The sequence below is a fragment of the Scyliorhinus canicula genome, chromosome 4 (assembly GCF_902713615.1).
Source record: "Scyliorhinus canicula chromosome 4, sScyCan1.1, whole genome shotgun sequence".
In the NCBI taxonomy this organism is placed as follows: Eukaryota; Metazoa; Chordata; class Chondrichthyes; order Carcharhiniformes; family Scyliorhinidae; genus Scyliorhinus; species Scyliorhinus canicula.
The window spans coordinates 370,292-385,413 of NC_052149.1; the positions used below are offsets into that span (position 1 = coordinate 370,292).

General features: G+C 54.0%; 1 protein-coding gene across 1 annotated transcript in view; it reads right to left on the reverse strand.

The window, feature by feature from the left end:
* Positions 1–1,542: 1,542 nt before the first annotated feature.
* LOC119964297 (calcium-binding mitochondrial carrier protein SCaMC-1-A-like) overlaps positions 1,543–15,122 on the reverse strand; it is a 33,208-nt gene continuing 19,628 nt past the window's right edge. The window contains exons 4-5 of the mRNA XM_038793573.1: positions 14,139–14,289; positions 1,543–2,083 (exon numbers count right to left, since the gene is read on the reverse strand). Coding sequence (XP_038649501.1) covers positions 1,899–2,083; positions 14,139–14,289 — 336 coding nt within the window. The 3' untranslated portion in view covers positions 1,543–1,898. The remainder of the gene's footprint in view (positions 2,084–14,138; positions 14,290–15,122) is intronic.

A 15,122-nucleotide genomic window follows, 5' to 3' on the forward strand; every position in this document is an offset into this window, starting at 1 on the left:
GTTTAATTTAAATAAATTTATTTTGATAGATCAAATCAGGGCAGGACCTACTCAGTTAATGGTAGGGAGTTGAGGAGAGTTACAGAACAAAGAGATCTAGGGGTACAGGTTCATAGCTCCTTGGAGGGGCTGGTTTAGCTCACCAGGCTAAATCGCTGGCTTTTAAAGCAGACCAAGCAGGCCAGCAGCACGGTTCGATTCCCGTACCAGCCTCCCCGGACAGGCGCCGGAATGTGGCGACTAGGGGCTTTTCACAGTAACTTCATTGAAGCCTACTCGTGACAATAAGCCATTTTCATTTCATTTCGAAGGTGGAGTTGTAGGTGGACAGGGTGGTGAAGAAGGCATTCAGCATGCTAGGTTTTATTGGTCAGAATATTGAATACAGGAGTTGGGATGTCTTGTTGAAGTTGTACAAGGCATTGGTAAGACCACACATGTTCAGTTCTGGTCACCCTGTTATATGGATGTGATTTAATTAGATTTCCAGAAAGCCTTTGACAAGGTGCCACATAGGAGACTGTTAAATAAGTTAAGAGCCCATGGTGTTCAGGGTAAGATCCTGGCATGGATAGAGGATTGGCTAAATAGCATTTGGAGTATTGTGAGCAGTTTTGGGCCCCGTATCTAAAGCAGGATGTGCTGCCTTGGAAAGGGTCCAGAGGTGGTACACAAGAATGATCCCTGGAATGAAGAGCTTGTCGTATGAGGAACGGTTGAGGACTCTGGGTCTGTACTTGTTGAAATTTAGAAGGATGAGGGGGGGGGGGAACCTTATTGAAACTTACAGGATACTGCGAGGCCTGGATAGAGTGGACATGGAGAGGATGTTTCCACCAGTAGGAAAAACTAGAAGCAGAGGACACCATCTCAGACTAAAGGAACAATCCTTTAAAACAGAGATGAGGAGGAAATTCTTCAGCCAGGGGGTGGTGAATCTGTGGAATTCTTTGCCGCAGAAGGCTGTAGAGACCAAATCACTGAGTGTCTTTAATACAGAGATAGATAGGTTCTTGATTAATAAGGGGATCAGGAGTTATGGGGAGAAGGCAGGAGAATGGGGATGGGAAACATATCAGCCATGATTGAATGGAGGAGCAGACTTGAATGGCCTAACTCTGCTCCTATGTCTTATGGTCTATTTTGAAGGTCACCCTGTTTATTATAGGAAGGATATTATTAAACTAGAAAGAGTGCAGAAAAGATTTACTAGGATGCGACCAGGACTCGATGGTCTGAGTTATAAGGAGAGCCTGGATAGATTGGGACTTTTTACCCTGGAGTGTAGGGTGATCTTATAGAGGTCTGTAAAATAATGAAGAGCATCGATAAGGTAGATAGTCAACATATTTTCACAAAGGTATAGGAGTCTCGAACTCTAGGGCAGAGGTTTAAGGTGAGAAGGGAGAGATACAGAAGAGTCCAGAGGGGGAATTTCTTCACACAGAGGGTGATGAGCATCTGGAACGAGCTGCCAGAGGCAGTGGTAGAGGTGGGTACAATATTTTCCCTTTAAAAAGCAGTTAGACAGTTTCATGGGCAGGGTGGGTATAGAGGGATATGGGCCAAATGTGGGCAAGTGGGACTAGCTTAGTGATAGAAACTGGGCGGCATGGACCAGCTGGGCCGAAGGGCCTGTTTCCGTGCTGTAAACATCTATGACTCTATAGATTGGTTCGCAAAAATTTATCAATCCAGATTTAAAATCATTAATTCAGTCCAACATCTATGGTGTTTTGTGGGAGAGAGTTCCAAAGTTCTAACATCCTTTGTGTGAAGAAATGTTTCCTGGCGTCAGTGCTGAATGGATTCTGAGCCTGGGGCCTGGGAATTTTGTGTGCCTGAAGCGGAGAGAGGACTTTGTTCAGATCTGGTTCCCCGAGTGGACGTGGCCAGTTTTAGCTGGATTGAATCCCCAGAGCCGTCTTCATGCGTTCATACACCACATAGCTGATGCTGACAGCAGGAATCACCTTCATGAAATTGGGGGCTAGACCCCTGTAAAGCCCAAACGGTCCCTCTTTGGCCACAATCTTTCGGAACAGACCCATCATGTTTAGCTGTTGCGATCCCTCCAGTGAAGCTGCAAAAACATCGTCTTTCTGTTAATGTCAGAATCAAATGAAGCAAACTGAATCTCCGGTTAGGTGCCAAGCCTGTGGTGTGGGCATCACTAGCAAGGCTTGGGAATCTGTCCCCAGAGGGGCAACCTGCCACAGTGTGTGGCAAAGGCTGCTGCCTGGGGCGTGCTCTGCTCTTTCCGTGCTCCCCCTGCGTTGGGGTAGTGTGTCAGACGGGTGCAGTGAGGAGCGCCAGCACCTGGCGAGCCACTGACTGTGCTGGACAATGGCCATAACACTCGACAGGGCTGCTGGGCTCTGGGGGTTCCCAGGGGCAGAGCATCCATATGGCCAGTGGCGTTTAACACATTTAGGGGTCACAGTGGGCAGGCGGCTGCCTCGCAGGCTGCGGATTGGTGGTCGAAGGCAGGACACCCGTGGGGGCGGGGTCACACTGCGCCCAAGGCCTGTCTTCTGGTCATGGGGGTTGGGGGTGCGTGTGGGGTGCGGGGGTTCGGGGTTCAGGGTGCCGGGTGCGGGGGTTCGGGATGTGGGTGGTTCGGGGTTTGGGTGGTTCGGGGTGCGGGGGTTCGGGGTGCGGGGGTTCGGGGTGCGGGGGTTCGGGGTGCGGGGGTTCGGGGTGCGGGGGTTCGGGGTGCGGGGGTTCGGGGGGTTCGGGGTGCGGGGGTTCGGGGTGCGGGGGTTCGGGGTGCGGGGGTTTCGGGGTGCGGGGGTTCGGGGTTCGGGGGTTCGGGGATTCGGGGTTTGGGTGGTTCGGGGTTTGGGTGGTTCGGGGTTTGGGTGGTTCGGGGTGCGGGGGTTCGGGGTTTGGGTGGTTCGGGGTGCGGGGGTTCGGGGTGCGGGGGTTCGGGGTGCGGGGGTTCGGGGTTTGGGTGGTTCGGGGTGCGGGGGTTCGGGGTTTGGGTGGTTCGGGGTTTGGGTGGTTCGGGGTGCGGGGGTTCGGGGTGCGGGGGTTCGGGGTGCGGGGGTTCGGGGTGCGGGGGTTCGGGATGGGGGTGGTTCGGGGGTTCGGGTGGTTCGGGGGCGGGTGGTTCAGGGTGCGGGGTTTAGGGGTGAGTGCCGTTAATGTTTCTGCTCCTCAACCTCCCATGGCAACGCGTTCCAGGCACTCACCACCCTAATCATAGAATCATAGAATCTACAGTGCAGAAGGAGGCCATTTGGCCCATCGAGTCTGCACCAGCTCTTGGAAAGAGCACCCTACCCAAGGTCAACACCTCCCCCTAACCCCATAACCCAGTATCCCGGCCCAACACTAAGGGCAATTTTGGACACCAAGGGCAATTTATCATGGCCAATCCACCTAATCTGCACATCTTTGGACTGTGGGAGGAAACCGGAGCACCCGGAGGAAACCCACGCAGACACGGGAAGAACATGCAGATTCCGCACAGACAGTGACCCAGTGGGGAATCGAACCTGGGACCCTGGCGCTGTGAAGCAACTGTGCTATCCATAATGTAACGTGCTGCCCACTGCGTAAAAAACCTGCCCCGCACATCTCTTCTAAACTTTGCCCCACGGACCTTAAACTCTGTCCCCTGGTGACTGACCCCTCCACCCTGGGAAAGAGTGCCTGCCCATCCACTCTATCCATGCCCCTCATAATCGTGTAGACGTCTATCAGGTCACCCCTCAACCTCCGTCTTTCTAATGAAATCAGTCCAAGTCTATTCAGCCTCTCCGCATAGCTAACACCCGCCAGACCAGGCAACATCCTGGTAAACCTCCTCTGCACCCTCTCCAAAGCCTCCACATCCTTCTGGTAGTTGTGACGACCAGAATTGTGCGCAATATTCCAAGTGCAGCCTTAGCAAGGTTCTATACAACTGCAGCATGACTTGCCAGTTTTATACTCGATGCCCCGTATATACAATGAAGGTAAGCATTCCGTATGCTTTCTTGACTACCTTGTCCACTTGTGTTGCCACCTTCAAAGATCTGTGGTCCTGCACAAAGGCCCAAGCAATTTTCTGCCTTGCTTCCCTCAGAATTCTGGGATAAATCCCATCCGGCCCAGGAGAATTATCTACCCTAATATCTTTTAAAAGACTCAATACCGCCTCGTTTTCGATATTGACCATGATCCAGACTGTCCACACACCCTACCCGAGAATCAACTTCCACAAAGTCCCTTTCTTTGGTGAACAGTGATGCAAAGTACTCATTTCATACCTCGCCCATTTCCTCCGGCTCAACACATAATTTCCCCCCACTGTCTTTAAGTGGTCCAATCCTTTCCCGGGCCACCCTCTTGCTTTTTACATATGAATAAAAAGCTTTGGGATTCACCTTAATCCTACTTACCAAGGACTTTTCGTGACCCCTCCCAGCCCTCCTAATTTCCCGCTTCAATACCTTCCTACTTTCTTTATACTCCTCAAGGTTTCAACTGTTCCCATCTTTCTACAAAGAACAAAGAAAATTACAGCACAGGAACAGGCCCTTCGGCCCTCCCAGCCTGCGCCGATCCAGATCCTTTATCTAAACCTGTCTCCTATTTTCCAAGGTCTACTTCTCTCTGTTCCCCGCCCGTTCATATATCTGTCTAGATGCATCTTAAATGATGCTATCGTGCCCGCCTCTACCACCTCCGCTGGCAAAGCATTCCAGGCACCCACCACCCTCTGCGTAAAAAACTTTCCACACCCATCTCCCTTAAACTTTCCCCCTCTCACCTCGAGAGGCCCCCTTCCTGTTCCTGAGCTCTACCCAGAATGCCTAATTCTATGAGCCCTCCAAAGTGTCCTCCTGCAGTACGGCTATAACATTCTCCTTAACCAGTAATGCTACTCCCCCACCCCTTTTACATCCCCCTCTATCTCTCCTGAAGCATCTATATCCTCCAACGTTCAGCTGCCAATCCTGCCCCTCCTTTAACCATGTTTCTGTGATAGCCAAGTACTAATAAGTGCTTGAAGTTCATCAGCCTTTCCTGCTATACTTCTGGCATTGAAACAAATACACTTCAAACCCCTGTGTTTGAGAAGACAGGGTGATGTTGTTCTCTTATTTTTGTTCTCTATTTCCTCTTCAGTTATTACACCTTCTAAGCTAACGCTCTGGTTCCCAACCCCCGCTAGTTTAAATCCTCCCGAGTGACTCTAGCAAACCTCCCAGACAGGATCTCAGTGCCCCTTCAGTTTAGATGCAACCCGTCCTTCTTGTGCAGGTCCCACCTGCACCGGAAGAGATCCCAGTGGTCCAGAAATCTGAAACCCTCCCTCCTACACCACCAGTTTAGCCACGTGTTCAACTGCACTATCCTCCTATTGGCACGTGGCACAGGGAGTAATCCTGAGATTACAACCCTAGTGGTCCTGCTTTTTAGCTCACTGCCGAACTCCCTGAACTCCTTCTGCAGGACCTCATCACTCTTCCTGCCTATGTCGTTAGTCCCTATGTGAACTACGACCTCTGGCTGTTCACCCTCCCCCTTCAGGATGTCCTGTGTTTGTTCAGAGACATCTTTGACCCTGGCATCAGGGAGGCAATACACCATCCTGGAGTCTCTTTCCCATCCACAGAAGCGCCTATCTGTGCCTCTTACTGTACAGTCCCCTATAACTATCGCTCTTCTGCACTTTGTCCTCCCCTGCTTAGCAACAGAGCCAGTGTGGTGCCATTGTTCTGGCTGCTGTTGTTTCCCCTGATAGGCTATCCTCCCCAACCGCATCCAAAACAGTATACCTGTTAGAGAGGGGGACAGCCACAGGGGATTCCTGCACTGCCTGCCTGCCCTTTCTAGCGGTCACCCATCTGTCTGCCTGCACTTTGGGTGTGACCACGTCTCTATAACTCCTATCTATGATGCTTTCCACCACCTGCATGCTCGGAATTGCATCCAACTGCTGCTCCAACCGAACCATGCAGTCTGTGAGGAGCTGCCTTGCTGCAGACGTGGTCGACCGGAAAGCTGGAAGAGTCACAGGTCTGCCACATCTCACAGTTAGAGCACTGCACTCCGCTGAGTGACATTTAAGCACTAGGTAAAATAAAGGAAAATCCTAAGTTGTTTTACAAGTACATTAAGGGTGAAAGGATAACTAGGGAAAGAGTAGGGCTCAAAGGGCCACAGTGGTAATTTGTGTGCGGAACCAGAGGGTATAGGTAGGGTTCTAAATGTCTGCGTGGGTTTCCTCCGGGTGCTCCAGTTTCTTCCCACAGTCCAAAGATGTGCAGGTTAGGTGGATTGGCCGTGATAAATTGCCCCTCGGTGAGGTTACGGGGATAGGGCGAAGAGGTTTGGGCCTGGGTAGGATGTTCTCAGAGGATTGGTGCAGACTCAATGGCCGAATAGCATCCTTCTGCATTGTAGGGATTCTATGATTTGACAAAGTTTACTCAGCAAGGTTTTTGGTAAGGTTCCACATGGGAGAGGAAGCGCCAGGAAGGAACCCCCCCGACAGGCCGGACGGCGGAGGAGGAGCGGGCGGCAACGGCGGAGGAGGAGCGGCCGGCAACGGCGGAGGAGGAGCGGGCGGCAACGGCGGAGGAGCGGGCGACAACGGAGGAGCAGCGGGCGGCAGCGGCGGGCGGCAGCGGAGGAGAAGCGGAGGAGGAGCGGGCGGCAGCTGAGGAGGAGCGGGCGGCGGCGGAAGGCGGAGGCGAGGAGCGACGGCGACAGGGAGGCCCAGCAGCGGCAGGTCCAACCCCTCTCTCCCCCCCCCCCCCCCACGCGGGCCGGGAACGGTGCGGCAGCGGCGGGCCCTCTTCCCCCCCCCAAACCAGCAGCGGGACACCACCTTCCCCCCCCCCAACCAGCAGCGGGGACACCAACTCTCCCCCCCCCCCAACCAGCAGCGAGGACACCAACCCCCCCCCCCCCCCCCCCCAACCAGCAGCGAGGACACCAACCCCCCCCCCCCCCAACCAGCAGCGGGGACACCAACTCTCCCCCCCCCCCAACCAGCAGCGAGGACACCAACCCCCCCCCCCCCCCCCCCAACCAGCAGCGAGGACACCAACCCCCCCCCCCCCCCAACCAGCAGCGAGGACACCAACCCCCCCCCCCCCAACCAGCAGCGAGGACACCAACCCCCCCCCCCCCAACCAGCAGCGAGGACACCAACCCCCCCCCCCCCCAACCAGCAGCGAGGACACCAACCCCCCCCCCCCCCAACCAGCAGCGAGGACACCAACCACCCCCCCCCCCCAACCAGCAGCCCCACTCGCCCCTCCCCCTCCCCCCAACTGCAGTGACCACCACGTGGCAAGGACAAAGGGGGACTCTCTCTCTCTCTCCTGGGCGAGTGGAGAGAGAAAACAAAAGAAAAAAGAGACTTATATTTCTGTTCTTTTTTTAAAAATAAAAACCCAAAAGAAAACTGGTAAAGAGAAAAGGGGTGAAATAAAGGGGTAAAGGAAAGAAGGGGGGAAATAAATTTTTCATTTAAAAAAAAAATATATACATATATTTTTATATATATATATATATATATATAAATAAAATTAAAATAGGGTGCGGAAAAGGGGGAAAAGAAGAAAAAGGAGAGAAGAAACGATGAAGGGGAAGGGGGAGAAAAAAATGCCAGAAGGGACCCAAGAGAAAGGGGGCACCGGAGGTGGACGGGGCAAAGGGCAAACCAGCTTGGGCGAACGAGTCAACACGCGAAGCAGCGGGAAGAATGTATCGCCGCATCCAAAAGGGCTGGACGGGCGGGCAACCTCTCCCCTGGGGTTAGAGGGGGGCGTGAATTGGAAGGAAGCCATTGCAGAGGTGGTGAGGGAGCAGCTGCAGGCAATCAAGGCAGAGTTAAAAGCAGACACAGAGGCCGCAGCACAGGCAGCAGTGACCAGGGCCATGTCAGGGGTGCAGCAGGCTCTGACCAGAGTGGAGGAGAAAGTGGATGCCCAAGGGAAGATACTGGAAGCCCAAGGGAAGATACTGGAAGCCCACGGGGCAACCATTAAAGAGCTGGAGAAGGCAGCGACTGACGTGAGCGACCGGGTCATGTCCCTGGAGAGGGAAATGGCGAAACTGAGTGCAACACAGGGGAGCCTGAAGGGCAGGGTAGACGACCAGGAGATCAACTCGAGAAGGCAAAACATTAAGATAGTGGGCCTGCCAGAGGGGATAGAGGGTAGAAATCCCACAACATTCGTGGCTGCGATGCTGGGCTCCTTAGTGGGGCGGGAAACTTTTCCCACCCCACCGGAAATGGACAGAGCTCATCGGTCACTGCGCCCGAAGCCCAAGGAAGGGGAAAAACCGAGAGCAGTTATAGCCAGACTGCACCGGTACCGGGATAGGGAGACAATCCTGCGCTGGGCCAAGGAGAATAGAGCCTGCAATTGGGACGGGCACGCCATCAGAATCTACGAGGATTTTGGAGCGGACATAGCTAAGAGACGGGCGGAGTTCAACAGAGCGAAAGCAGCTCTCTATAAGAACAAAGTACGTTTTGGTATGCTGTACCCAGCAAAACTCTGGGTCACATACCAACACAAGGAATATTTCTTTACAGCCCCTGCCGAGGCGAATAGATTCGTCGAGGAGCACGGGCTGGAAAAACGCCATGGGAAGTAGGGACGAGGGGCCCATGGCAAGGAGATACGTCATGCCGACGGGGGGGTGGGGAGGGGCGAGGCAAAGCCAGCCCCCTCCCCCCTGGCAGGAGCACCCAGGAAAAACAACCCAATGCCCAAGGGCCCGCTCCAGGTGGGAGGCCAGGCCCCGGCACGAGGGAACGGGAGTACTGGAGAGGGGAGAGGGGAAGGGGGACAGCAACCTCCGAGCGGGGAGCCACCGTGCTAGCAGGAAAGCTAGCGAAGGGGGCGCGCAACAGAGCAGGGCCGCAGCGCACCCCCAACAGGGGGGAAGGCGCCAGGCAGGGGAGGGGGGGATCACCCATCAAAGGTGGGAGAGCAAATGGGGACAGGAATGGGGGAGAGAGGGGCAATGGAGGGGTACACAGGGGTATCCCCGAAAGGGATAGAGCGGGGGGGGGGGGGGGGGGCACTCGGGGGGCGAGAGACCAGGGAGGGGAAATGCAGGGACGAAGGGACAAAAGAGGCCAGAAAGGGAATAGGGCCACAAAGTGCCACAGACAAGGGCTCGAAACAGGGAACTGCTGCAAACACCCACCCAGTACGGTCTGTGGGTGAAGGGGCCCCCCGGAGTGCAGGGGGCTACCCGCGTGGCGGACACACAGTGGACGGCCATGGCGGGTGTCCCCGGGACAAGGGGGAACCCCGGAGCGCAGGGACCCGACCGCATGGGGAGAGCAGTGATAGTGGACATCCTGGACGGCCCCCTAACAAAGGGAAACCCCAGAGGGCAGGGGCGCGTCCACCGGACAAATATGGTTAACCCCACAGGAGCAAGGGGGCAGAAGCCCCCCACCAGAATAGTCACCTGGAACGTAAGGGGACTTAATGGCCCAGTGAAGAGATCTAGAGTCCTCACCCACCTTAGAAACATGAGGGCCGACATAGTCTTCCTCCAAGAGACGCACTTGAGGGAGCAGGACCAACTGCGGGTAAGAAAGGGCTGGGTGGGACAAACCTATCATTCCTGTTATGGGGCAAGGGCCAGGGGGGTGGCGATCCTGATTGGCAAGAGGACAATGTTTAGGGCGACAAAGACGGTTACGGACCCAGGGGGACGGTATGTCATGGTCAGCGGAGCCCTGGATGGGGCGCCGGTAGTCCTAGTTAACGTGTATGCGCCCAACTGGGACGACACGAGCTTCATCCAAAAGACCATGGCAGAAATCCCGGACATAGCGACGCACCGACTAATCATGGGGGGGGACTTCAACTGTGTACAGGACCCAACGACGGACAGATCAAACCCCAGAACGGGGAAAACCTCAAACATGGCAAGGGAACTCAGTCACTATATGGAGCAGATGGGAGCAGTAGACCCCTGGAGATTCGCCCACCCGGGGGAGAAAGAATTCTCTTTCTTCTCCCCAGTACACAACGTGTACACCAGAATTGACTTCTTTGTGGTGGGGAAAACGGTGCTTCCAGAGATAGACAAGGTGGAATACTCCGCAATTGTGATATCAGACCACGCCCCACACTACATGGATGTGCGGCTAGAGACGGGAAGGGCCCAGCGCCCCAAATGGAGGTTGGACGGTGCCTTACTAGCTGACAAGGCCTTCAGCGAAAGGATAGCGCGGGCCATAGCGGAGTACACTGAGATCAACCAAAACGGGGAGGTCTCACCCTCCACGTTCTGGGAAGCGCTTAAGGCCGTACTAAGAGGGGAAATCATAGCCTACAAAGCGCAAAGAGATAGGGAGGAAAGGGTGGCTAGGCAGAAGCTGGTCGACTCCATACTGGAGGTAGACCATAAATACTCCGAGGCCCCGACCGTAGAACTCCTGGCGGAGAGGAAAGAATTACAAAGGAACTTTGACCTGCTCTCCACCAGGAAAGCAGTACACCAACTCCGCCAGGCACGCGGGGCCCTATACGAACACGGAGACAAAGCCAGCCGCCTGTTGGCCCACCAGCTGAGAAAGCAGGCAGCCAGCAGAGAAATTGCGCAAATCAGAGATACCAGAGGCACGTTGGAAACAGAACCAGAGAGGATTAACAAAACCTTCAAGGCCTTCTACCAAGAGCTGTACACCTCAGAGCCCCCAACGGGGAAGGCTGGGATGAACCGGTTTCTTGACGGACTGGACATACCAGTTGTGGGAGAGGGCAGAAAACGGGATCTGGAAGCACCACTAGCACTGGGAGAGATCATGGAGAGCATTAGCTCCATGCAGACGGGGAAGGCGCCGGGACCGGACGGATTCCCGGCGGACTTCTACAAAAAATTTGCGACAGCGCTGGCCCCGCACCTGCGGGAGATGTTCACAGACTCGCTAGCTAGGGGCACATTGCCACCCACGTTAGCACAGGCCTCAATCTCGCTGATACCTAAGAAAGACAAAGACCCAACGGAATGTGGGTCATACAGACCCATATCTCTGCTGAATGCAGACGCCAAAATACTGGCCAAAATCCTAGCCAAGAGGCTAGAAGACTGTGTACCTGAGGTGGTCACAGAGGACCAGACGGGCTTTGTCAAAGGTAGACAGCTTACCGCGAACATCAGGCGCCTGCTGAACGTGATAATGACCCCCTCCGGGGAGAGAACACAAGAGGTGATCGTCTCCCTGGACGCAGAAAAGGCCTTCGACAGAGTCGAGTGGAAATACCTCATAGAGGTACTGGAGCGGTTCGGGCTTGGAACAGGGTTCACCGCTTGGGTAAAGCTCCTGTACAACGCACCCATGGCGAGTGTACAGACCAACAATACCAACTCCCAATACTTCCAGCTGCACAGGGGCACCAGACAAGGATGCCCACTGTCCCCGCTGCTGTTCGCACTAGCAATTGAACCGCTAGCAATCGCGCTCAGGGCAGCAAAAAATTGGAGGGGGATCCGAAGGGGAGGTAGAGAGCACAGAGTCTCACTCTATGCGGATGATCTGCTCCTCTATATCTCGGACCCACAAAGCAGCATGGACGGAATCATCGCGCTCCTGAAAGAGTTTGGAGCCTTCTCGGGCTACAAACTCAACATGAGCAAAAGTGAGATCTTCCCAGTACACCCGCAAGGGGGGGGGGGGGCAGCACTAAAGGGGCTGCCGTTCAATCAAGCCCGACATAAATTCCGCTACCTGGGGATCCAAATAGCCCATGACTGGAAAGGGATCCACAAATGGAACCTCACCAGCCTGACGGAGGAAGTTAAAAAGGACCTGCAAAGATGGAACACACTCCCGCTCTCCCTCGCGGGGAGAGTTCAGACGATCAAAATGAACGTACTGCCCAGGTTCCTCTTCCTGTTTAGATCCATTCCGATCTACATCCCCAAGGCCTTTTTCAAAGCGCTGGACAAACTCATCATGGCGTTCGTATGGGGGGGTAAAAATGCTAGGATCCCAAAGAAGGTCTTACAAAAAACAAAAACCAGGGGAGGGCTAGCCCTCCCGAATCTACAATTCTACCACTGGGCAGCAACAGCCGAGCGAGTAAGGGGATGGATCCAGGAGCCAGAGGCTGAGTGGGTGCGTGCGGAGGAGGCCTCCTGCATGGGAACCTCCCTCCGGGCCCTCGCCACGGCAGCACTCCCATCCCCACCCAAAAAACACTCCAGCAGCCCAGTGGTGACAGCCACCCTCCAATCCTGGAACCAACTGCGGCAGCAACTTGGCCTGACCAAAATGTCGAACAGGGCTCCCATCTGCAACAACCATAGGTTCACACCAGCACTGACTGACGCCACCTTCAAAAGGTGGAGGCAGGACGGGGGGACACTGACAGTCAGGGACCTATACACGGACGACAGGATCGCAACACTGGACGAACTGACAGAGAAGTTTCAGCTAGCTGGGGGGAACGAGCTACGGTACCTGCAGCTCAAAAACTTCCTACGAAAGGAGACAAGGACGTACCCACAACCGCCACGACAGACACTACTGGAAGACCTACTGGACGCAAGTATCCTAGAGAAAGGGAACTGTAGTGACATGTATGACCGACTGGTAGATAGGGACGACACCGTACTGGACGCAACAAGAAGGAAATGGGAGGACGACCTGGGGATGGAGATAGGGTGGGGACTCTGGAGCGAAGCACTGCATAGGGTCAACTCCACCTCCACGTGCGCAAGGCTCAGCCTGACGCAACTAAAAGTGGTACATAGAGCCCACTTAACAAGAACCCGTATGAGTAGGTTCTTCCCGGAGGTGGAAGACAGATGTGAACGGTGCCAAAGAGGCCCGGCCAACCACGCCCACATGTTCTGGTCTTGCCCCAGACTCGTGGAGTACTGGACAGCCTTCTTCGAGGTTATGTCCAAAGTGGTGGGAGTGAGGGTGGAGCCATGCCCGATAGTGGCGGTCTTCGGGGTTTCAGAACAGCCAGATCTATTCCTGGGGAGGAGGGCGGACGCCCTTGCCTTTGCCTCCCTGATCGCCCGCCGTAGAATCCTGTTTGGCTGGCGGTCAGCAGCACCGCCCAGAGCTGCGGATTGGCTGTCCGACCTCTCGGAATCTCTCCAAATGGAGAAAATCAAATTTGCCATCCGAGGGTCGGACGACGGCTTCCACAGAACGTGGGAGCCATTCATGCAACTGTTCCGGGACCTATTTGTGGCCAATGTACAAGAGGAAGAATAGTCGGGGGAAGGTAGCGGGAGGGGCTACAGGTTCGGTACGGGGGTTCGATGGCTAGCTAAGGCCCAAAACCAAACTAAATAAACATGTTGGGGGGGGGGGGGGGGGGGGGCGGGGCGCAGTTACTACTACGAAGATGCTTACCTGTAAATATGTATGTTAATTTTTGCGTGTTTGTTTGTTGTTTTTTTTTTTTTTTTTTTTTTTTTTGTTCTTTTTCTCTCCTAACAATTTGTAATTTGTTCAATATAAAATATGAAAACTGAATAAAAACACATGGGAGAGTGATCATATAATCATAGAATTTACAGTGCTGAAGGAGGCCATTCAGCCCATCGAATCTGCACCGGCCCTTGGAACGAGAACCCCACCCAAGCCCTCACTTCCACCCTATCCCTGTAACCCAATAACCCCTCCTGACCTTTTTGGTCACTAAGGGCAGTTTATCACGGCCAATCCACCTAACCTGCACGTCTTTGGGCTGTGGGAGGAAACCGGAGCACCCGGAGGAAACCCACGCAGACACGGGGAGGATGTGCAGACTCCGCACAGGCAGTGACCCAAGCCGGGAATCGAACTTGGGACCCTGGAGTTGTGAAGCAACTGTGCTAACCACTGTGCTACCGTGCTGCCCAAAGGTAACAGCGTAAGGAAATTTGGCAAATTTGATCTAGAATTGGCTGAGTGTCAGGAAGCAGAAGGTGATGGTCGAGGGGTGTTTTTCTGACTGGAAGCCTGTGTCCAGTGGGGTCCCGCAGGGGTCAGTGTTGGGGCCCTTGCTGTTTGTGGTTTATATAAATGATTTAAACATTAGTGCTGGATCAGTAAGTTTGTGAATGATACTGGTAGCTGGAGTGAGGTACATAGGACAGTCAACTCTTTAATTACAAAGGCATGAACAAGGCAGACTGAAATATTTGCATCTTACCCTGTGCCTGCATCCGTGTCCTGACCAGGGCTAGTGGGTAGCTGGCCAATTGTCCACACGTACTAGATATGGTGCCACAGGCCAACAGGACCAATATTCCGGGATTAGCAGAATCCTGGGCATATTTATTTAACCAGGCTTTCTTCAATGTCTGAAAGGGAACAAGAGAATTCAGAATAATGAGCAGAGATGACAAGCTCCAAGCATGAAAGCAATCCCTAAACACAAACAGGCCATTCAGCCCATGGTGCTGTTCCACCTCCACACAAGTCTCCCATCCCTCTTCACCTCCCCTGGCAACATATCCAATTTTCTCTCGCATGAGCTTCTCTCTTCTCCGTGTCCGAAATTATTGTTTTGAAAAGTTTTCCCATTATCCAGGTTCAAGAGATGAGCCTGTTTCTGGCCGTTTTCTCGCACCCGTTTTAAACAAGGGTGTAATTCTCTACTCCGTTCCCACCTGTATCAAAGGAGGTTTGAAAATTATGACTAGGGCCTTCCCCATTTTCACTCTTACTTCCCTCCGGATCTATGGATGCACCTCGCCTGATCCAGTTGGCTGCTCACATGCAGCGTTTTAACAGCTCGGGTGGAATTCTCCAGTTCCGTAGGCAGTGGGATTCTATCTTCTTGCTGATTGTCAATGGAATTTTCCATTGTGACCATCCCACACTGCCGGGAAACCTGCTGGCGAGGGTACGCTGCCGGCAGGAAAATGGAATCTCAACGAGCGGAGTATTCCCACTCTCAACTTGCACCATAACTTTGGCAGCATCTTCTTCCTCATTAAACACAGCTGCAAAGTATTGATTTAGTACCTCAGCCTCGCCCTCTGCCTCCACGTGTAAATCCCCTATTTGATCCCGAATTGGCCCCACCCTTACTCTTCCCACCATTTGACTATCTGCCTGTCGACGCCTTGTGGAGATCCACTTCCTCGTCAGCATCAAGTCTCGCCCACTCTTCTTTCCTTTTTCACTTCCC